Source organism: Falco punctatus, assembly GCF_963210335.1.
Source record: "Falco punctatus genome assembly, chromosome: 10".
In the NCBI taxonomy this organism is placed as follows: Eukaryota; Metazoa; Chordata; class Aves; order Falconiformes; family Falconidae; genus Falco; species Falco punctatus.
Genome location: NC_137590.1, coordinates 36,260,808 through 36,282,078, shown reverse-complemented (window position 1 = coordinate 36,282,078; position 21,271 = coordinate 36,260,808). Strand labels below are relative to the sequence as shown.

The window sequence follows — 21,271 nt, the reverse complement described above, 5'->3', positions numbered from 1 at the left end:
TTCTACAACCTGCCCAGGGCTCGGACTCTTACCGAGGTGGCCAGGAGCCGGTGTTACAGCCTGGCGCGAGGATGCCAGCAGAGCTTGGTGCCACAGCCTCACCCTTTCCTCTGCAATGAGGGGGATGAGCATCCCCAGCTTCAGAGGGGGACCAACAGCACAGAGGTCCCCCATCCCCATCCCCACAGCACGGTCCCTGCCAAAGCCTCCCTGTCCAGACCAGGACCCCCACGGCAGGGTCAGACCCTGCCGGCACCATGGCACAGGTCAGGGTCTGGTCCCCCAGGCATGCAACACCCAGCTCTCCCACCAAAGCTTTATTTACACCGCTGCTGCCAGGATGCAGCTCTTTGCAAAACCAGAGAGAAACGGCACCCAGGCGGTGCCCTCGAGCCCGGGGGTACAGTGGGGACAGGAGAGAGTGGAGGATGAGTGTGGAGAGGCAGGTACTTAGGACTCGCCAGCCTCGAACATCTTCTTCCTGCCCTCCATGCCAGACTTCTCCTCGATGTTCTTCCTCCAGTCACCGACATCACGGAGATCCTTCTCCTGGGGGAGGGATGGGCACAGGGGTGTGAGCGGTGCCCACCAGGGTGAGAACCCACCCAGGCAGGGCTCTCCACCTGTCCACCCATGAAAAACCCCGTGGCAGCTAAAGGAGCCCAATTCCACCCATGCTGTACATCTTTTTGGGCTGCACCTTCCTTTTTCACCATCGTGAGTGCCAGAGGAGGAAATATTGAGCAGGAAAAACATTATGGAGAAAGGCTTACACTCAGCCCTGTCTATCACACAGTGGGGCGTGAGCCCCAAAAAACAGGGGCCAACTTCCATATGGGCAGAGGGGAGAGGGCAGGAGTACCTTCTCAGTGTCCTCCTTCTTGACTTGCTTCAGGTTGGCTCGGAGGTCCATGCAGACCTTGTGCTTGGAGCCCAGCAGGGCCCGCAGCATCGCGTCAGCAGACATGCGCACCCTGCGCAGGGGTGGCCTCTTGAACTTGCCCCGCAGGTCAAAGAGCTTCTGGCTCAAGTCTTCCAGCTGTGGGGGGATGAAATGCAGGGGGACAGAGAAAGAACGGGTCGGGGGTTTCATGAGATGGACCCAAGCCATGCAGGGGAACATGAAGGATGGGCTGGAGACTCCGCTGAAGGATGGCTCCAGGGGAGACTCACCTCCTTGTTAGTCTTCTGTAGCTTCACCTCTGTGTCATACCTCTCCTCATCCACCGACTCTATCTTGGCATGAAGCTTTTTGCACAGCTCCTGGGAGGAAAAGCAGAGGGATGTTGACTGCTAGGACCCACACACATGACTCCTCCCTCCTGACTCTGAAAGACCTCAGTTTAGAAAACCAGACGGTGTCGAGGGCAGGTAGCAAAGGGCAGCTTGCAGGCCAGCTCCTGGTCTCCATGCTTCTGGCTGGATGCAAATGCTGCCTCAACACACCATTAGAAACACAGCTTTTCTGCCAGCCAGACCCTTTTTTCATTGTTGTTTGTTTGTTTGTTTGTTTGTTTGTTTCCAGCTGCCTCTCAAGCCAGTTCCAACCCAGCCAGCTCCAGGGCACCCGGGGTGAGAAGGGGGACAAGATGGGAAGACCAATGTAGAACCAACAGGCTGACTGATGGAGCCAAATTTTTTCTGCTGTGGCACAGCGAAAGGGTTAAATAAGTCTCTACCTGAAGTTCCTGCATGGATCCTGGGAGTGACAGAGGAGGGCAATGCTCTGCCAGGTAGTTTTGCTTTTCTACTTCTTTAGCAGCAGCTTCTTTTTCTATTTCCGTGGCAGCGAGCTGGAGCATAGCACTCTGGAAGGCAGCAGGAGGATGGTCAGCACGGGGTGGAGGCAAGGGACGGGGACGGGGCGTCGGCAAAAGAGAGAGAGCTCTGATGGGAGAGGCAGCTTGGGGAGCTCTCCATCAACACCAGCATCTCCAGGTAAGGGATACTGGTGGGGACCCAGTAAGGAGCGGGGAGGGGGGGGAGGGGGGCACGTTGTACATCGTGGCCTCTTCCAGGAGGGAGAGTGATGAGAGCTGGCTGGCTCAGGATGTGGTCAGGACACACCTCGCCCAGCCCCAGCAGTGCCACATACCTTCAGGTGCTGCCGACGGGCCGTGGCTGCCCTCCTTTTTTTCTGCAAGAAGGAGGAACAAGAGAAAAGCAGGTTATCAGCTGCCCATTCCCCTTCCCGTTCCCCTTCCCCCTGCAATCCCGCATCCCGCCGAGGACCTGCAGCCCTGCCAGGCTCCAGCTGGGGTGGACGGTTTGACACACGGTTGGTCCCCAAGCCAGCGGCACTCAAAGATGAAGCTCCCTGCTGAACCCAGCTTTGCCAGCCTCAGGTAGCTAAAACCTACCAAGCGCCTCAGGAAAAGATAATGAGGATGATGAAGATATGTGCATATAACTTCAAACTTGGCTTCCTGAGACTTTTGGCCTTTTCTGTAATTTCCTCTTCACTCAGACATGTGCTTCACTTTGCTAACAGCCCCGATGCCCCCGGGCACTCGGGACCTGTGGGTTTTATTTCTGAGCAGTCCATGGCACACCTGGTGAGAAGGATGGCCAGGCAGGTGAAAACATGAATCTCTCGTGTCATTTGTTGGAGCTGAAAAGACCCAGTGCAAGTGATGCTGAAGGGGGTTCCTCACAGCTGGAGGACAGACACAACTGGAAGGTCTGCAGGCCTGGAGGCTGTTCTGGCCAGGAGAGATGGAGAGCCACGACGCTGCAAGGTACAGACTGGCTTCACCCTGGCATGCCAGGTGAGAAACAATTTGGGGAGCCTGGAAGACCAAGCCTGTCCTTCTGTACCCGTGATGTGCTGGAACAGCAGCAACAGGTCTCCTATTTATAAAAGGAAGCCACAACTTCGCTGTGCCACTGCATTGCAGCTGCTCCCTCAGCATTTTGCCCAGAGGACCGAGCAAGGCTGAGCATGGCCAGCACGGGGGAAACACACCCTGACATCTGATGTTGTGGTGGGGGAGTAGAAAGCAGCATTTCGGTGAGTCTGTGCTGCACAGAGGAGGAAGTGGATAAGGATCTGCAGAGCGAAACGTAACAAAATCTCACATGTTTTGCATAGGCAAATGGTGCTGCGGTCCTCCTGGCAGGGCTGGGGGACTCTGCAGAGAAGAGGCATCCAGCTTAGAGATGCTGAGCACCAGTAACCAGCAGGATTTTGCTTGTATGAATCCAGGCACGGGCCACAACAGAGCGGATCCCTTGAGTGCCGTTAGCCCAGGGCTTATTCTCCATCTGAAAACTGGTACCTCAGCAAAGAGCTCCCTCCAAGCCTTTTCTGGGGGCACTGGGTTTGCTGGGGAATAAAAGCACCTGTTGGACGTCAGCACCATATTGGGGAGTTTCTGTGGGTCCCTGAAATCCTCTTTAGTCTCAGTGAGGACAACCTTGAGCCTGTGGTGTTTTGGACGTAGCGGGAGGTGCCAAGCGGAGATGCAGGATGGAGACACACGCTGAGAGGAGATGCTCACTGACAGCCACTGACAACCCTCCCGCACTTTCCCCTGCCTTTCTCCAGCCACCCCTGGGCTTTGAGCCCATCCCTGCTCTGGCTCTGCCAGAAGCCAGGGAGAATGTACTAAGGATGCGACCTCCACCCTGCTTATTCTCCCCTGGATCCAGATCTCCCTGGATTGCCTTTGAGATGCGATTTGGCAGTGCTTGGTGGGCAGAAAATGAGGGGCTGGGTGTGGGGAAGAGCGAGAGGATGCTTGACCTGGGGCTGGGTGGTAGGTGGGTGATGGAGGAGAGGTGGCTCTGGACCACCGCCTTCCCAGCACCATCTCGTGGCCGGCTGGGGAAGCAGGGAAGGAGGAAAAAAAAGCATCTAACCCCAAGCCAGGAGGCAGAAAAGACCTTCAAAAGGGATTTTTCTCCTCCTTCCCATCTTTGCCAGGAGTCAGCAAGAAAGCCTTGCCATGAACCATTCTTCACACACACACACACAGAGCAGCTGCTTCTCCTAAGGAGGAACGGTGAAGCCAGGATTGATACCATGAGCATCGCTAAAGGAAAAACCCCGGTGAAACACACTTACCTCATCACTGTTGAGGAAAAGCAGATGGCCAAGGAAGCGAAGGAAGAGAAAGGGGAAAGGAGAGAGAAAGGCAGTTAGCATCCTAACTGGAAACAAGCGAAGGAATCTTAATACGAGTAAAAAGTCGGCGGTTGAACAAAAGTTTTTAAATGCCAACAATGTATTAGAGACAGAAACATGGGAACTTACTCAGACATCTTGCTTTAGATGGTTGTGAGCCTGCAATGAAAACCAATAAAAAAGGTTCACAATTATTCCTGCTGGTGGTGACTTTCTTGGGTTTAAAAACAAAGCAAGATTCCTCTAGAAAAAAAAAAAAAAAAAAGAGGAACAGGTTTGGTCTTATTTCCCAACTTCCCCAAATTTTTGTCGTATAGGGAACTAGGCTGCAGTCTGTGGGTGAGGGCCAAACGTGTGCACACTCACAGCCACACAGACCTCAGCATCGTAGGACTTCTGGGCCAGACCAACTGGTGCTGAGCCAGAAGAAGAGAGATTTCTGACAGTAATTCCTGCAGGTATTTCTCTTGTTTGACCCCCAAGAAACCGTTCTATGCAATGAAGGAAGAAGAGGAAAAAGCTGTTTTCAGTTTACTGCCTCCCTTTGCCATGCAGTCTTGCCTCACTTCATGAACCAGAAACACCCCAAAGCCTGCGGAAGGTTGGCAGCCACCCCAGGTGACAAGGGAGGACTCCAGGGGATGCTGCTACCAGGGTATGCACCCCCTGCACGGGGCGGGGGGGCCGCTGCAGTGACCTCAGCGCAGGCGATGTAGAACAGGGTTGAAAGCTCTTGTCGAGTTGGTAAAGGCACAAAGAGTTTCCCCACACAATTCCTTGCATTTCCTTTGAGTGGAAATCTTACAGGTACGACACAGCACATTAGGGAAGAGATGGAAGAGCACCTTTGTTTTGTTGTAAATTATTTCCCCGTAAATAGGATTTTACTTTTCCAGCAGAGCAATAGCTCTTGCTCTTATCTCATGATGGAAGGATGCAGGAGTGTTGGCCAAGCCCAAGGTGAGGCAGTCCCCGGCAGAGCAGGCAGTGCCCTGGGCAGCCGTCGGCAGACCTGGCAGGCTCCGGCGGGAGGCGAAGTGTTAACGGGGGCTCATGCCCGAGGGAGGAGGCACAGCTTGCAGGGCCAAGGAAACTTTATCCTGGAAAATGTGCAGGCCCATCACATTACTTTAGAGAGGAGGGGGGAAAAGTGCTTCTAAAAATGGTCAGGGAGCTGCAGAAGGAGCTGCAGCTGTCTCCTCGGACGGCAGCCTTTTCCCGGTGCCAGCCCCCGTGACTCAGGGAGGTCAGGGCGATGCGAAGCAAAAGCCACCGCAGGTGGCTGGCCTACAGCTGAGGGACGGGGCGGCCCAGGAATGCCAGCTATTTTTACTTCCATCCCTGCCCTGCGTACACACAGCCGCTTTGGTGGCAGCGATGCTGAGGAAGCGAGGGGACGGACGCCAGGCTGCGGCTCGCTGCCTGCAACGTGGGCTTTAAATCACCTGTTCTGGGGGAGGACACAGCAAACTTGGATTTCGGTCCCTGTCCAAGGGTGCTTTTGGGGAGGAGGGCACTGCGAGGACCGGGCTGGGAGCTGGAGGAAGCGGTGTAGGCAGGCAGCATCGCTGCGTTATGGCACGCAAGGATCCTGCGTCCTATGGCGCTGGGAAGGTCGGTGCTAGGGAGCCTCGGCTCCGCTCGCCACTCAAGCCAGAAAGCAGAGCCAGCCAGGGGAGGGGAAGGCATAAACCAAAAAGGTCACTGGAAAATTCAGAGGGAGACTTGCCGACGCACAGACCCCTTCCAACAGGCAAAGGATGGAGGAGGCTTTATTAGCACCCGGTTCTCCCAGCAGGTCACCCTCCACCTGGTATTTATCACCCTAAAACTCAGGTGAGTGAATCTGCTTCCCCATCACCCCCTAAGAGCAAGCTGGGTCATTAAGAGACATGCAAAACAGCTCACCCAAGTCTGGAGGAGAAAATCAGAGTCCCGTTGGCCGGACAGGCGAGCTGCTGGCAGCTGGCTGAGTAAGGAGGTATAAAAGGGCTTCTCGGGTGGCTCAGCAGAAAATCCACCTTCTCTTTAAGGGCATGGAGACCTTCTCAGACCAATGATGTGCAAGAGCCCCTTGTGCACCTCCCTTGGCTGGGGCAGGCAGCCCCCGAGGACAGGGCAGCCACCAGGGATGGAGGGGTGGGGAGGGGGAGGACAGCTTCTACCCATGGAGTGGGCGAACGGAGGAGCCGGGGAGGGGCTTTTCCTTGGAAGTGCCAAGGAGGGAGCCTTCCTCTCCCTCTTCCTCCCACCAACCAGCCGCACTAGGCAGGGCTTCAAGGTTGTGGGGAGCCTGGGCTCCCTGCACGCAGCCATCCACCTGCAAGGCCCCTAATAAAATATCCTCTTGGAGACACAGAGTGGGTCATCTGCGGACAAGGGCACTGCTCCATTCACCTGCAAGGGCTTGGGAGCAGCTCTGTCCTTCAGGAATGAAGGGGGGAAAGAGCCTGCACCCCACAACCCACCGCTGACAGTGCATGCAAAAGCAATCCCAGAGTGAGCCACCCATCATTAGCATGCTCTTCAAACCTCACTTACCACACGGGAAGCATTTGCAGCTCCTCCCCGTGTAAAATATTTCAACACAACCAAGGTTTTTTAAAAAACAAACCTGTGGAGCCACTACAGGCAGCCCCAAGGCTCACAGCAGCACAGGGGCTGGGAGAGGCAGAAAGGTAATCGCTCCCGTGGGATGCCCCAGATCCCTATCTCCATGGGTCTGAAGGGGAGGCAGATGGAAATGTAGCTGGAAATACTCACCAGTGCCAGCCACAGCACAGGGAGTCTATGTGTGTAGGGGATCCCATGGAGACAGGAGGCCAAACAGCTCCCGTCCTCCTCCCCCAGCCCAGACGCTCCCTCCCCTTCCAGCTGGGGTTTTTTAAGGCTGATACAGACATGGCCCTGACAATAATTTCCAGGCGCCCCTCAGATGTTATATAGATAGCAGCAAATCTGCTGCTGCAAGCTTCCTGTTTCACCACCTTTAGCATCGTGCAAGCAGTGCTGCAGATGCCAGTGAAGGAAGAGCGTGTCCTTGAGAGGGGGCTGGTGTCTTGCAGGGGGGTTCCCCTGTAGCAGGTGGAAGAGGGAGAAAGCCCTGGTGTGGGCAAGGTTGGGTCCTGGGCTTTGTCCCTCTCAAACGTCAAGAGGTAGATGGTTTGGGTAGCGAACATCGCAGTGACAATGTGTGATGGCCTGTAGGTCTGAGCTACCCCCTTGCAAGTCCACAGTGAGACTCCTGGAAATGCACAGCGGAGGTGCAGGGCAGAGGCTCTGGCTGGTTTTGCCCTCGGCTGGGCTCCCAGGTAATGGCTGTGGGCCAGCACCTAGTAAGCAGCTGGGCTTGGGAAGAGCTGTAACGAGGATCAGGCCAATCCAGCCCTCGTCCCCACCCACCTCCGGCACATACATGTCCCCCAGATGGTGAGCTCAAATGGAGACAGGGGTCTTCAGGTCCAGGCCAACCTAGAAAACACAAACTCCAGCAGCTTCTGCCCTCAGGAGCATCCCTCACTGCAGCCGCGGAGGAAGGCTCCTCGGTAGAGGCATCACTGCACCCAGCATCCATCTCCCATCTGGACGTCAGCAAAGAACAGTTTGGCAGGAGGAATGTCTGCTTGTCCCAGCTAAAGCCAGTTTCTCACAGAGACCAAAGCAAGCACATTTGCAGACAGACAGTGTCCACGCTCAACAGCCAACAGCTAAAATCACCCATTCAGGAAAGGCTTAGCCACTTCACGTCTCTCAGTGCCAGTTCCATAAGCCAGGTTTGACTCTGGACTTAAACTGCCTCTATTATTCTATCCAAAGTCCCTACAGCCCTTTTCTTTAACTCTCAACACAGCTGCAGGCGTTCTGGCTACTGCTGGCCCACCAGTACTCCAGAGAACAGCCCAGCTTCTGGTGAAGGGATCATAACTGGGGGAGTCCTCCATTCAAAAATTCCCCACAGCCAAGGCATTTCCTTCAGCCTGGTGGCATGAAGGCTTTCTGAACCTCCTGGGGTCCTGGCATGCAGCACAGCAGGAGAGGTTTGCTCTGAGCTCAAGGTTTTGGTTATCACCTTGCGATAGGCAAGTGTTGGCCTGAAACAGTTGAATAAAGAAGTTCAAAGCAAGCAAGCCAAAAGTTTTCTCGCAGGACAACAGGTGTGTTTGTAGGATGCAGAACGAGCGGATGGTGAGTGTGGTAACGGAGTGAGCAGAAGGTCAAGCCTCCAAGTCTGCATGGGGCTTTCCCTGGAGCCACCTTGCACAGAGGTTAAGCTGTTGGGTGGCTCTCCCAAAAAAAGAAAGATGCCAAAGACCCAGAATATCATGAGGAATAAACCCAATGAGGACCCGGAAAAACAGCAAAACCAAACCATCCCAACGTTAGAAGCTATGGTTAACGTGAAGACTGGCAGAGGTTTCCAAAGGAAGTAGTGTAAGTGTTCAAGTGATGAATGAACAAGTTCCTTGCAGAAAACCTCAAGGAAGACATAAGAAGCTCAAGGCAAGTCCTTCAGAGAGGGGCTCGGTCTGCGAATACCAAGTACGAGTGAGGGTATTGCACAGGGGCCAGGAGCAAACGCACCACTCGCACTTGGGTACCTTTCCCATGGAATGGGTGACCTTGTTCCTTTCCCTCCTTCCCCTCCGCCTGTGCTAGAGGAATGTGCCGTGGGTATGGTCCACCATTCCCAGAGGACTTTCACCATCCCGCAAGGCCAGGCAGAGGGAGGACCTAGCATATACAGGAGATTCTGCCCTGCGCGGTACTTCTGGGCCAGGCTCCTCCAGGGAACCTCCACCTGTTGGAAGGATTAGCCTGATGGATCCATGCAAGCATGGGCACCTCCTTCACCCTTACACCTCGCCTCCTCTTCAGCATCCTATGAGCACCAGGTGGACAGGCACTATGGAGTGACGTGACACCAGATGACACTATATCAAGGGTGACAGCAAAAGAACAGCCTTCTCCTCAGCAGCAGCCGTGCTCGTGGTAAAAGCTCAGGCAGGACCACTGAGGGAACCAGCGTCTGACTGCCCTTTGCTTTCCCAAATTCACATCAGGCCAAAGCAAAGCAAGCTCTGCCCAGGACATTCCCTGCAGTGTACTCCTAAAATAGCTCCCCACGCTCTACTTCTGCTGACACCAGCCTCTAGGAACTGCCACAAAGGAAGGCCGTCACCTTTGCATCTTGTGCCACTGCTGTCGTACACACCCCACAGCTACAGTCACCTCGTTCACCCGTGAGATGGAGTTTAGGTTTTTGCTTTTTCCTCTCCAGGGCTGCTGCCAAACAAGGCAGCCACCTTGTCTGTTTAGCTCCATGCCATCCTCCTTGACAGGGAGTGCTTCAGGCACATGATGTTGATGTCCCCAGGCTGCGGGGACATCTCCAAACTCACCAGCAGGTCCTGATGACACTCCTGGATATTCAGCGGGTACTGCACCCTCACAAACTCAGAGTGCCAGCAGCCTCATGCTGTGCTTGACCATCAGGTACCGAATGCCACAAGTAGGACACAGAGAATAAACATCCCTGCAGTGGATGAGGACACGCTTCCTTTTCTCCAGCGAGGCTTCGATGCACTCAGTGTCTGGGAAGCAGGGTTGCCCTATTTTGTGATGACGCCCATGGAGCAGAGCCTGGATGCCGACCCTGAGGCATGACCAGCTGTGCCCAAACCCGCCCCTGGGCAGGCTGCTCGCGTCGCTGGTGCTGTCAGTGCTGCCCATGCGCAGCACCTGCCCGCTGCAGGCAGTATTGAGGTTCCCCAGGGTAGATGCAGTCAGTTCTCTGAGCAATGGTGGGTCCTGTGAAGGGGAACACGCAGGCTCCCCTGGTTTTGGACCAGTGGACACCGCAGGATGTGGGGGGGGTTTCTTCCAGCTCCCCCTGAGGGGTTTCTTGGAGCTGGCATGGGACAGGAGGCTGGAATTGGGCTTGGAGCTCCACAATAGTGGCAAGAAGAGGGAGAAGTAGCTGGAGAGCTTGGCCTTGGAAGAGGAGTCAGCTGGACAAGGCAGGGAGCAGCAGGGGTGGGACTAGATCTGTGGGCACAAGGGATGCCTGTGCCAGGGACCCTGTGCTCTTAGCCTCTTCCGTCTGCCAAAAAAAAAAAAAAAAAAAAAAAAAGAAGAAAGGACTGGCGAGCCCACAGAAACACAGCTTTCCTGCTGCATGAGCAAGGGGGGACAAGCTGGCAGCTGGCTTTGCCCACAGCAGCACTTAAAGTCATGAGAGGCCCTGAAGACCTTAACCTTAACCAGCCCAAATACCAGTCACCCCGTTGCCCCGAGATAGGCACAAGCACACCCCAAGGGCTCCCCAGACCCGCAGACCACTCTGCCAGTCCTGGGGTGCCGGCTTGCCGGAGCGTTGGTCCCCTCCTGCTGATGGCACTAAGCAGAGTGAGCACAGCCAGGTTGCAGGGCTATGGACACCACATCCCCACCCTGCTCTTCACGCTTCACTTCTACTCATCACCAAGTCTGGACAAGAGCCTGTAGGAACAGAACAACTCTGTATGGCCATGTACAAGTACTCACATGCAGGTGCTTTCAATATAAATACTGGCCTTGAAGAGAAACAAGGCATTTTAATGATCCCTTCCACTCCAGAGGGACAGCCAGAAGCTTCCCCCATCTCCTCCAGGGAGCCCCCCCGGGCAGCCAGCCGGGGGGCGGTGTGCTGGGCAGCTTGGAAGATGCAGTTTTGGTGAAAGTGTGGCCCTGAGCCCCCTGAGAGGGAGTGGTACACCCTTCCCCTGCTCCAGCCGAGGGGTATCAGCTTTCCTCCCACCCACCCTGCAAACCTCAGTGGTGGTCAATGACTCTTGCGTGGGGTCTCCCTCCACCGTTGTGCTCCACCAGCCTCCCCAGGCTCGCAGCGTGGCAGGGCGAGCCCTTGCTTCTTTGCAAGAGCCTTCATCAAAAGGCAGCCATCCTCACACTGCCTCCGGGTTTTGAGCCAAGAGGCATCCTCATATATTTCCCCAACCACAACCACAAAGGATAAAAACATGTTTTAAAAGAAAAAGCTTCAAATCTGCATAAGACCTCACAAAGTGAGGAGCTGGAGCTTTTGAGAAAGAAACCCATGCATGGCAAAGTACACGTTTTGCCCATAAAATCGCAAGACATAATGATGTTAGCTAACGAATATTTATAAAACAGGCACGCTTGCTCCTGGTGAGAAGAGCTTAGACACTCTCCAGTTCTCAAAACCTGTGAGACTAGCCAAAAAATCTGTGGCTGGAGGACAGCCAGCCCATACCCAGGCTGAACGATGACAGCCCATAATCATTTTAGCTTTACGGCAGATGACTGGTGGCAAGCTCGTACAAAGCTCAGCCTTCTTCTGGTGCAGTTCTCCCGTTTGATTTCCTGAAGTGCAGGGACAAATACTACAAAAAAACCCTGAACGAGGGAACAATTTGCTTTGGGAGGGAATTCAGGAAGCCAGAAGTCTTGGATCTGGATGTAAATAACTGAAGTATTAAATCGTCGTAGCAAACGCCTCCATTTTCAGTACTTTGTGTCTCCTTTAACAGACCTCTGCCTGGCGCAAGCCCTGCTTTTTGCCTTGCCACCAACCTGCAAAGCTGCTAGTTAAATGCAGAGGGACTGTCCCTTGCATGAAGCAGAAGGAAAAACTCCCCACCCACTGCCCCGGCACCTTGCACCATGCAGATTGACTTTGGACACCTGCTTTCACGCCCCCCTTAACCCACCAGCAAAACGCCCTTTGCTGCTGTGGTGCAGGATCAGGCAAGGGCTGGCTCCTGCCTCCTGGAAAAAGCCACCTGGACACGCCGGCATCGCCACAAGGCTGCTAGCCGGCTCTGCGGCAGTGGGCATGGGCTTGCACCACAGCATCACCGCTTTCTCTCCCTTTCGGCCCACACGCTCTGTCTCCAGAAGAAGAAATCTTGGCTGCTGAGGCTCTGGCCGGGGCCACAGACCAGCTGGCTCAGCCGCAGCTCGGAGCACGTACCTGTCCTGCCCTCTAGATGCAGACGTGGGAATCCAGCACAGACACAAGCTGAGAAGGAACTGGTTTCCCCCTCCTTTAACTTTTCCTGTTGCATCTTCCACCAGGGAACCTCCTGCTCCCGGCCCCCCGAGCACATGAGGAGCGCTGGTCAGGCAGAAGATGCTCAGACATCTGGCCTTGGTGGGTGAGGGGCAGCTAACCTCGCCAAGGTCACGGCGAGGGGAGGAGGCGCTCGCATGCGAGACGGGCTCTCTGCCTCCCCGTGAGCAGGCTCCGTTCACTTTGGGTGAAATAAGCCACAAAGCAAAGCCCAGCTGCACCAGCCCCGCTTCAAACAGCGGCCAGCAGGTACGCAGAGGATCCTGCCAGCGGAGGAGAGCGCTCGGAGCCTCGGTGTAAGAGCACCGGGCAGACCGAGCAGGGAAAGCCACGACAGAGCAAGGAAGCAGCCTCGGTGGTGCGTTAAAAACCAGAGCTGGGTGGAGATCATCCCCACCCGCTCACCTCTCCCTCTTGAGCAAACAAATCGGTTTGCTGAGTTTTACTGCACCAAGGCTCACCCCAGGGTGCCCAGGGCCAGCGCATCCAGGCGTCCACTGCCGGCTTCCCTGGCTTCCCCCCAAGGCACCCCGGGCTGCCCTGGCAGCTCTGCGCCCCCAGGACCCGCCAGGGATTCGGGCTCTGAGCCGGGCCAAGCTGGAGAGAGGATGGCAGGCACTGGTGTCAGGGGTAATGCTTCTCAGGGAGGGGATGGACCTGCACCTTCTTCAGCCTTGTCCGTTTTGGGACTAATACGTGCTTTGATGCTCGGCCCTGTGAATTATGCAGCGAACCTCAAGGCTGTGACTTCAAAAAAGCAGGCTGGAAAAAGTGCACACACACACACACACACACACACACACACAAATAAGAAATGCCTTTTCCCAGCACCTCCAAAAGCACTTCTGGGTCCTTCATGGCCCTAAATCACCACACAGCATCCCCAAAAACCAACCTGGCGATGGATTTGGGACCCCAAACCCAATTCAGAGACGTTCCCTTCTGCACAGCCCATTCCAGCCTGATTTAAGGCTGAGACTGAAGGTTGAGGCTTTAAAGCATCCCTTTATAAGTCTTTCTCAGGTGACTGATTTCCTCCTCTGTCTCATTAGTGGCTGCCAGCAGATGCTATTTCCCCAGAAGAAGCCACACTCCACTTGTTATAGCCATCTCAAAACCATCCTGTCATTTCTTCCCTCCTCACAGCCACGGCGAAGCCGGGAGCATATTTATCAAGAAGCAGACACAGCAGATTTTTACGGTTAAGCTTAGGTCATTAATCTCTATCCAGAGTTTTCAGAATCTTCCTCAGCTTCACCGTGTTTGTTTAATTCTCAGAGGGTCACTCCATGAAGCTCTGGGTAATTGCAGATTAACCGCTTTTCAATATTAATGGCTCTTCATTAATGTGCCAGACTCTCTCCCCTTCAGAGCCCAGGCGATAGCTATTAGCGTCATGCCCACAGCTCCCCACGGTGCAAATTACTTTTGTCTTTAGGGCCGAAATTCCATGATAGGAGCCCAAATCTTCCACGTGCTATGGCTGCTTTGTAGCAGAAATATTTTGGAGCGAGAGCGATTCCCTCCCCCAGCCTAACGCAGCGAGCTTCCTCCTGCAGATGGCTCAGAGATGCTCTTCAGCCACCCCAAACTGCAGCATATTCAAGGAGGGGGAGGGATGGTGGCACCTCTCCTGTGCCCTCATCTTTCTAGGGGGCATCTTTCTGTACACAGCCCGTACCCAAGGCCTCACAGAGCAGGGCAGGGCGGGACACATGGCCACAAAAACCTCCCAGGTGACATGAAACCTGCCCAGAAGTGACGTGAGGGCTGCAACCCAGCCTTCATCAGGGTAGCATGACCATGGCATGAAAGTGAGATCCTCAGCCCCTCCACCCTGGCAGCACCTCCAGGTGCCAGAGTGCGAACCTTGCTGCGCCGGCACTGCGGGGCCATGCGGGGTGCGTGGGGCTGACGCTGTGCATCTTCATCTGCCTGACCCATGGCGCTTGTCGCTGAGGAGCCCGAGTCACATCTTGGGCTGCACAGCTGAGAGTGGGCAGAGTGAAGCCACGTGGACAACCAGCGGCTGATTTTGCCATCTCAGTTAAGCTCTAGCCAGAACACAGAGCACACTTATCACAGAGGCGCTGAAGAGCTGGTCCTGTATCTCTACACCTTCCTCATCAGCATGTCCTCTTTCTCTCCTCTCAAGCCTCTTAGGGGGCTTCAAGTTCTGGGTCTTGTTTAGAAGCCTTCACAGGGCACATTAAGCCTTCCCAAGAACTTGCCTCTTGCCGAATTATTCACAACCAAAGAAACTGCCCACCCCAGCCTGCCGGGATGTCAATCCTCTGCTTTAAAAACATCAACGGACATGGTGGTTTTGCATTAGCTTGAAGTTCTGTGTATTTGTCCCCTCGGCCCACGAGCAGCTGGGGTGAGCCAGCTCCTGCACCCACACCATCTCCTTAGCACCCTCTGCTCTGTGCCCAGCCTTGCCCGGGGGGGCCGAGCTGCCCAGCTCCGGGCATTACACAGGGCATGAGCTGCGCCAGCAGCCAGGGATCTCTTGGTCAAGAAGAGCCACCAGTCCCCTCTTTGCTGAGACCGAGCTGGGATCAACACATCTAGATGTTGCTGAGCAGAAGCCCCTCGCCCCTCCACAAGCTGTCTGTCCTGCCACTGGGTGGAGGAGGAGACCCCCCCACTATCTGGGGGGCAGGGGCAGCTTGAGGTGGGACTTCAGCCCCAGGGCTTTGTCAACCACATCTGGGGGCTGCAGGCTGTGCCACTGGGCGAGGGGCCGGCGGGGGTTGGATAGCATGTCAGACCAGTGCCGCAGCTGGTTGCCTGTGGCTCGGCAGCCCAGGAAGAGTTTGCCAATGGGCTCGTTCTTCGTCACTTTGTCGTGATCCCAGACGGAGATGACCACGTCCACGTTCTGGGGGGAGTACACAAGAAAGAGCATCAGTGGGAGGGGGCTGGCCGCAGCGAGGACCTGCTATGTCCTGTGTACTACAGGGAAGCCTACCTGGATGTGATTGAAAGGCACCTCAAAAACAAGCACCTCATTGAAGTAAGGGCTTAAGGTGTTTTTCTTCACACTTGTCCTCTTCTTCTTCCATTTCTTCCTGTTCAGGATGAGATGTACCTTGACAAAAGGATCTGAGGAGACAGAGAGAGGGGACAACTGGCAAGAGTTACAATTTTTGACCAAGGAGCTCAGCCATGAAACAGCTTCCCTGGGCGATTCCCAAGCAGAGCACAGCATCCCATGTGTTGCTCCTTGTAGCGAACATCCATCCCTCTTCCCCTTGCCCAGAGCTCACCTCCTCCTGCCACCAGCTTCCCATACCATCCAGCCACGACATCTCCTCCTGGGAGATACCTCCAGCTCTGCCCAAAGCTGGAGTATCAGTGCTGGGGAAGGCTGAAGCCAGTGAGGGGTGGCTATGGTGGTGGCAGCAAGAAGCAGGGCTTGACACTAAGAGGCACTTACAAGGCTTCACAGCTCTTGGTGCCATCACTGAGGCCTGGGCAGGAGCAGAGCGATCCAAGCGTGAGCAGCGCCTGCTGACCTGAGAGCCCATGGGAGTCCATCCGCTTCAGCTTCTTGGCTTCCAGGATGAGCACCGTCAGCTTGCCAGTACTGGGGACATAGCGCAGCGAGAAGCAGATCTCACCCAGCTGCTCTTCCTGATGGAGAGATGCCAGTGATGAGCACTGGGCAAAGGAGCAGGCTCATCTGGGACACAAGCACCAGGCTGGCCCCAGGTTTGCTGGGTCTCCCCCACCCTCGTGCTTGCCCCCAAGGACCTGGTGCTTGGGGCGGCGGCAAGTGAAGCACCAGCGCATCCCTCCCAACAGTTTCCTCTTCACCAGGACCAACCTTCACTTTACTGCCCACTGCCAGGTCACTCCACTGCTCGATGACGTGCTGCAGGCTGACGCTGGCCAGGGGCAGCCGGACCTCACCAATGACTTCGTGCTTGGCAAAGCGGTTGAAGTCACAGACCCGCATCACCAGCGTGGATTCAGGCACCTCTGCCTGGGGTACCTATGGGGGAGGACCCGAAAGCTGGACTCACTCCTCAGTGGCAGCCCTGCCCCACAGGATAGGGCAGCAGATGCGATAATAGGTTTTTCTCCCTGGTGCTTCCACATCCCAGTTGCAAAGACATCTCCCTCCCTGGAGAGGTTTTTTTCCCAGGGAGCAACATTGCAACATTCTTGATGGGACAAAAAAACCATCAGCAGCTTTAGTTTCCTACCTGGAAAGTGAAGCTCTCATTGAACACAGGGTTCAGGGTCTTGCGGTAAACCCTGGTCTCGTACCTCTTCTTCACATCAGATGTTAGGTAGGTGATCACGTAGGGATCAGATGTGCCACTGCTGTCCATGGCCTTCAGCTCAGCTGCCTGCTTCACCCCGACTTTCAACTTAAAAGGAGCAATGTACAAGGTCACCAGCTGGAGGGGGATGGGGCCAGATGACCAAGGGCTTGGTGGGAAGCAAGCGAGTGCAGCAGGAAGGATACCTCCATGGCGTGCAGGCATGAGAGCTGGCAGGCTGTGGGCAGGGGGTGAGGCGCAAGAGGGTATGGGCCACCTCAGTGGGCAGCAAAGAGGGACCATGCAGGACCAAAGCCTTTTCCCTGCTGTGCTGCGGCCACGAGCATCCCTACCTCCTGCGCACGGAAGTTGTACTCCAGGGAGTACTGCAGCTTTCCTCGCCCTGTCTGCTCCACACCATGCTCCAGGTCCTCCGCCTCGGGCTGGACCTGCAACAGAGCGCAGTGCTACCCTGAGGACGTGCTCAGCCACATCCCTGGCCATGCTGCACTCCCACCGCCCTGGGACCAGGCAGCACCCAGGGGAGGGAGATGGGGGAGAAGGGAGAGCAGGACGCACGAGGCTGGCGGTGGTGCTGCTGCTGACAGCAAGCAAGCTGACTCTCTCCTTCTTCCTGGGCTTCTTCTTGCCACAGCAGCACCTGATGATGCAGATGAGGAAGAGGAGTAGGAGAACACCCACTGCCACAGCCACAGCGATGAGTGCCCATTTGGGTACTGGTGTGATGTTTGGGGAGCAGAGATGGACAGAAGAGTTAAATCCAAGCAAAAAAACGACAGAGTTGATTTAAATCTGTTCCTGTTGTACTTTCAAAACTGCCCCTATAATCCTGGGCAAGTGTCCCATGGAGAGGCTGCAGCTGGAGACCCTTCTCCAAATGGGTAGCGAGGATGCCCTGCACTCCTGGAGTGGCACAGTACCGCTCTACAGCATACCCACCCTGACAGACCCCACTGGAAAAAGGGATTTGGAGAGAGGGAGAAGTGGATACAGAGCCACAGAGTGCAGGACCCCACCGGATAATGCTGCCTGAGAGAGCAGAGCAAGCACCGCCGTACTCACGTGGGATCCGGCTAAGCCAGCCGCCCAGGGAGCCCGGCCGAGCCGTGGTGCTGATGGCCATGGGGCTGCCAGCGAGCGGGGAGGCTGTTGACCTGCCATTCCTGGCTGTCACTGCCATGGCTAAACTGGGGTGACCTGGGGACACAAGCAAAATTAACAAGCTGAGGATTTCCTTCCCAGTAGGTGCTGGTGGCCCAGGGCTCTAACCAGAGCAAACACAATTAAAACGCAGAGCCCAGCGGGAAGGTCTAGAACTGCGGGCAGGGAGTGCTCTGCACTAGCTGGCCCCTCACCTACAGCCTTGCCATTTGTACCCTGCAAGCCTGCCTTAGGAAAGGGAAGGGAGCAGGAAGGATGGATTGGGGCATTTTCCTTCGTTTTTGAGAAGTGGAATCACCTGGCTGTAGCGGGGGGGGGAAATCCCCACAAAACCAAGAGCTGTTTTGCGCTGGCCCCTCCCTGGCCAGGCAGCACGGCGGAAGGGTTTGGGTTTGCCCAGCCCCAGGCAAGCCCCACCATTAGCTAACAGCCTCTCTGGGGCTGAGCAGCAGGAGGGTTTGCTCCTGGGCTTGCAGCAGGGCGGGTGGCAGTGGTGCCACCAGGCTGGGGTCACACTAGCTCGGAAATTTTGCGTAAACCCAACCTGTGCACATGGCAACGCTGACGTGGCTTATGGGAAGGCTTCACATTTAAAGCAGAACGGTCCTTCATTAACTGTTTTCCCCATAGCAAGCTCTCATTCTAGCATGAATGCTTCCTGGTAGCCTTCTTGCCTCCTTTCGGGTGAGGAGCGGCAGCAGGACGGTGTGCCAGGAGCAAGACTGTGCAGGGAGCGGGTCTGCAGCCGTCACAGCGCTGGTGGCACCCAGCCCTGGCGCCGTGGCCGATGTGGGCAGGCATGTGCCCATTTGCTGCCCCAGCCGCCTGCCCCCCTGCCAACACCACCTGGCTCTTGCACGGGGATCCTCCCAGGGAGAAACCAGCCCTGCGCTTCCCTCTGCTGAGTCTGCAAAGCCAGCAAGAGCCTTTGATTTATCCAGCAGCGGGCTTTGCCACGTGCAGGCATAGGGCTGGAAGGATGTGGGAACTGCTGCCGCACCTGCGGCATCATCGCTGGGGCAATGCAGTGCAGGTTAAGTGACTTGCCCAGGGCCACCTGGGACGTCTGTCCCATAGGACACGCAAGCTCCACGCACAGCCTTGCCACCAGTAGCTTTAATGATCAGTTTCTCCTGTCCCCACATGAGGAATTCAGTGCCCGGTGACACACCTGCGATACTCAGGAGGTGCCCAGCCCTGGCTTCGGGCTGTGGCAGTGGGTAGACACAACAGCGTGGGTGAGCAGACACCCACCCAACACAGAATTAGGTGTCTCAGCACTTTTTCCCCACCAGACCCCCACGGGCTGTGTCACATCAGTCTGACATTGGCCCTGGTTTAAAAGACCAGCTCATCCCAGCCCCACAGGGTGACCCGAGCTGCTGTTTTGGAGACGATGGGGACAGCCCTGCTGTGGTCTGGGAGAGGCAGCGCAGCCTCAGTGGGCTCTGCAGGGAGCGTCAAGCATCCCTGCTCCCAGAAAAGGGGCTGGGGGAGCCCTGCTTCTTGCTCCCAGCCTGTGCTGACCGCATTCACGAACTGGGACTTACCGGTGAGTGTCCTTCGCAGCCTCAGTCTCCCTTCCCCACTGCTGTCACATGTGCCAGGGGCATGCTGCGGGGTGAGATGGGACCCCGCCAGGCACGGAGCCCAGGGTGCAGCTGCGCTGGTGGCTGCGAGGCTCGGCCAAAACAGGAAAATCTGCTTTGCCAGCCCAGGAACCGGGCGGCCCCAGCAGCTCCATCAGCCCCACCTCACCGCTGACCCAAGCGGTGCTCATGCAGGCGAAAAGCCAGCGGGGAACTCCCTGCCGGACTGGGAAACAAAACCTGCCCTCCTGCCTGCGAGAAGCCAGCGGGCATCGCTGCTGTGCCCCAGCAAATTCACTTCTCCGTGTTCCCCCTGCATCAATGCTGGGCTGGACTGCGTGGCTGTAGGCACTTAGCACAAGGGGACAGGCACTTGCAAGGGGACGGGTGCAGGGCTGCATCCATCCCTGTGGGCTCTGCAAGTGCAGCTTGTTGACCCACACGGGCACACAGTTGTTAATGCATCGTGTGAGGGCTCGGGAAATGCGTGCAGTGGGGATGAAGGGGGATGCAGCGCTCCAACACAGCCGGGAGGACAGACAGGATGAGGCGACACTGCTTGGGTGGGTCCATCTCCCAGCGCCAACAGCAGCAGCACCAGGCACATGCACAGGAGCTATTTCACTGTCATCGCTGTCACACTGAATTTATGCTTGCACACTTCTTCCCTTGCAAAGTCAGCCCAAAACCTGCCTTGTCACTGCAGAAATTTGGGGTGGTGCCGGCAGCAGGGAGCGATGCCGCTGGGGCCTGATGGCTGATGCAGGCATGGGGGGAGAGGCCTCAGCAACCAGACCCGTCCCAGCTCTGCCTGGCTGCCCCAGCACACCAGTCCTGCCAGATTTTCACATGGGCACCAAGGCGCGTCACACTGGGTGCCTGGTCACAGCAGAAGTGCCTGGGCTGCCCCCCCGCCACCTGAAACACAGCCTGCTTGCAAGCACCCTGCTGCTCAGAGAAGCATCATCTCCAGGAGCAGGAGATGCTGCGGGAATGATGCTGCAGCAGACTTCTGAGGTGGAAACACAGATGCCAAAACATTTTTTGCTCTAAACTGGCAGTTCCACAGGATGTACAGGGGAAATGCAGAACGGGGACAGGGGTAAAAAGCAACAGGCCCAATAAAATCAATCATGGAAAGGAGGTTCACATTTGCATGCTAAAAGCTGAGCATATCAGTAGCCTTTTCGACAGGCTGTTTACTGGAGACAAGCATCTCGGTGAAGCCAAGCTGCGCAGGACCCTGGCTGCAGCCCACACTTTGGGAGGCAATTTGGTGATGCTGGTGGCAACCTGGTGCCATGCAGGGGGACAGATGCCCAGCCTCAATGCAGGTGAGTTCAGTCTCTGTTGGCAGGAGCCAGGCTGGGCACCTGCTGCTCTGGGCCACCTTCCAGCAGTGGAGCAGGGACGTGCCCCAGCTGGGTGAGGGACAAGCCGCAGGATGGCTTCCTCAGTGTCACCCCCTGCCCACCCCCCTAGATCTCACTCTTGGGCAGAAAGGAGGCGTTGAAATACCCTGGCAGCACGAGCCTTGCAGGGCTGGGTGCCGCAGAGCCCACCTGGAAAAGCAAGATCCCAGCCCAAAACTCACCCCTGCTCGGGGCAGCGTGTAAGAGGCAGCTTTCAGAAAAAAAGGGGATGGGGACCCAAAATTACAGTAAAATTGCAAACATGGTGAGACCCTGCTGCACCCTGCCATGCTCTGCACCACCTTTCTCCCTGGCCCAGCTCCCTGCGTACGCTGCAAACCACTCTGGAACAGGTACCCCTGTATTTTCAGTCAAAACCACAGCAGTTATGCATTCAAGGGCTGGGAAACGAGGGGGCTACAGGCACACTATATAAATACCCCGGCTGCAAAAATAGACGACGCCGCAGCGCTGGCAGGCAGCGGCTGAGCACGAGCACCAAGGGAGCCTGAGGAGCAGGAGCGGTGCTGAGCCCCTTCCCCAGGGCACGGCCACGGCCAGCCCGGTGGCCATCACCCCCTGTGCGGCGCCGGCTGGGA

At 56.2% G+C, this 21,271-nt stretch overlaps 2 protein-coding genes across 4 annotated transcripts; both read right to left on the bottom strand.

Annotated features, from left to right (window-relative positions):
* Positions 1-302: 302 nt before the first annotated feature.
* Positions 303-2,218, bottom strand: TNNI2 (troponin I2, fast skeletal type). Its single transcript, XM_080403726.1, has 5 exons — positions 2,096-2,218; positions 1,680-1,808; positions 1,174-1,263; positions 863-1,039; positions 303-549 (listed from the first exon to the last, which is right to left on the bottom strand). Exons 2-5 carry the CDS (start codon positions 1,800-1,802, stop codon positions 451-453), a joined length of 489 nt encoding a protein of 162 aa, XP_080259852.1. The 5' UTR covers positions 1,803-1,808; positions 2,096-2,218; the 3' UTR covers positions 303-450.
* Positions 2,219-3,078: 860 nt separating this feature from the next.
* Positions 3,079-21,089, bottom strand: SYT8 (synaptotagmin 8). Of its 3 annotated transcripts, XM_080403689.1 has the most exons (11): positions 19,222-21,089; positions 17,573-17,707; positions 17,069-17,226; positions 16,843-16,938; positions 16,430-16,597; positions 16,048-16,215; positions 15,737-15,854; positions 15,190-15,323; positions 6,890-15,099; positions 4,256-4,285; positions 3,079-4,073 (listed from the first exon to the last, which is right to left on the bottom strand). In XM_080403689.1, the coding sequence occupies exons 2-9, from the start codon at positions 17,688-17,690 to the stop codon at positions 14,866-14,868; spliced, it is 1,194 nt and encodes a 397-aa protein (XP_080259815.1). In that variant the 5' UTR covers positions 17,691-17,707; positions 19,222-21,089; the 3' UTR covers positions 3,079-4,073; positions 4,256-4,285; positions 6,890-14,865. The 3 variants fall into 3 exon arrangements, with proteins under 3 accessions (XP_080259815.1, XP_080259813.1, XP_080259814.1); XM_080403687.1 differs by having other exon boundaries at positions 3,079-4,285; XM_080403688.1 differs by having other exon boundaries at positions 3,079-4,285; positions 17,573-19,313.
* Between the last annotated feature and the right edge of the window lie 182 nt (positions 21,090-21,271).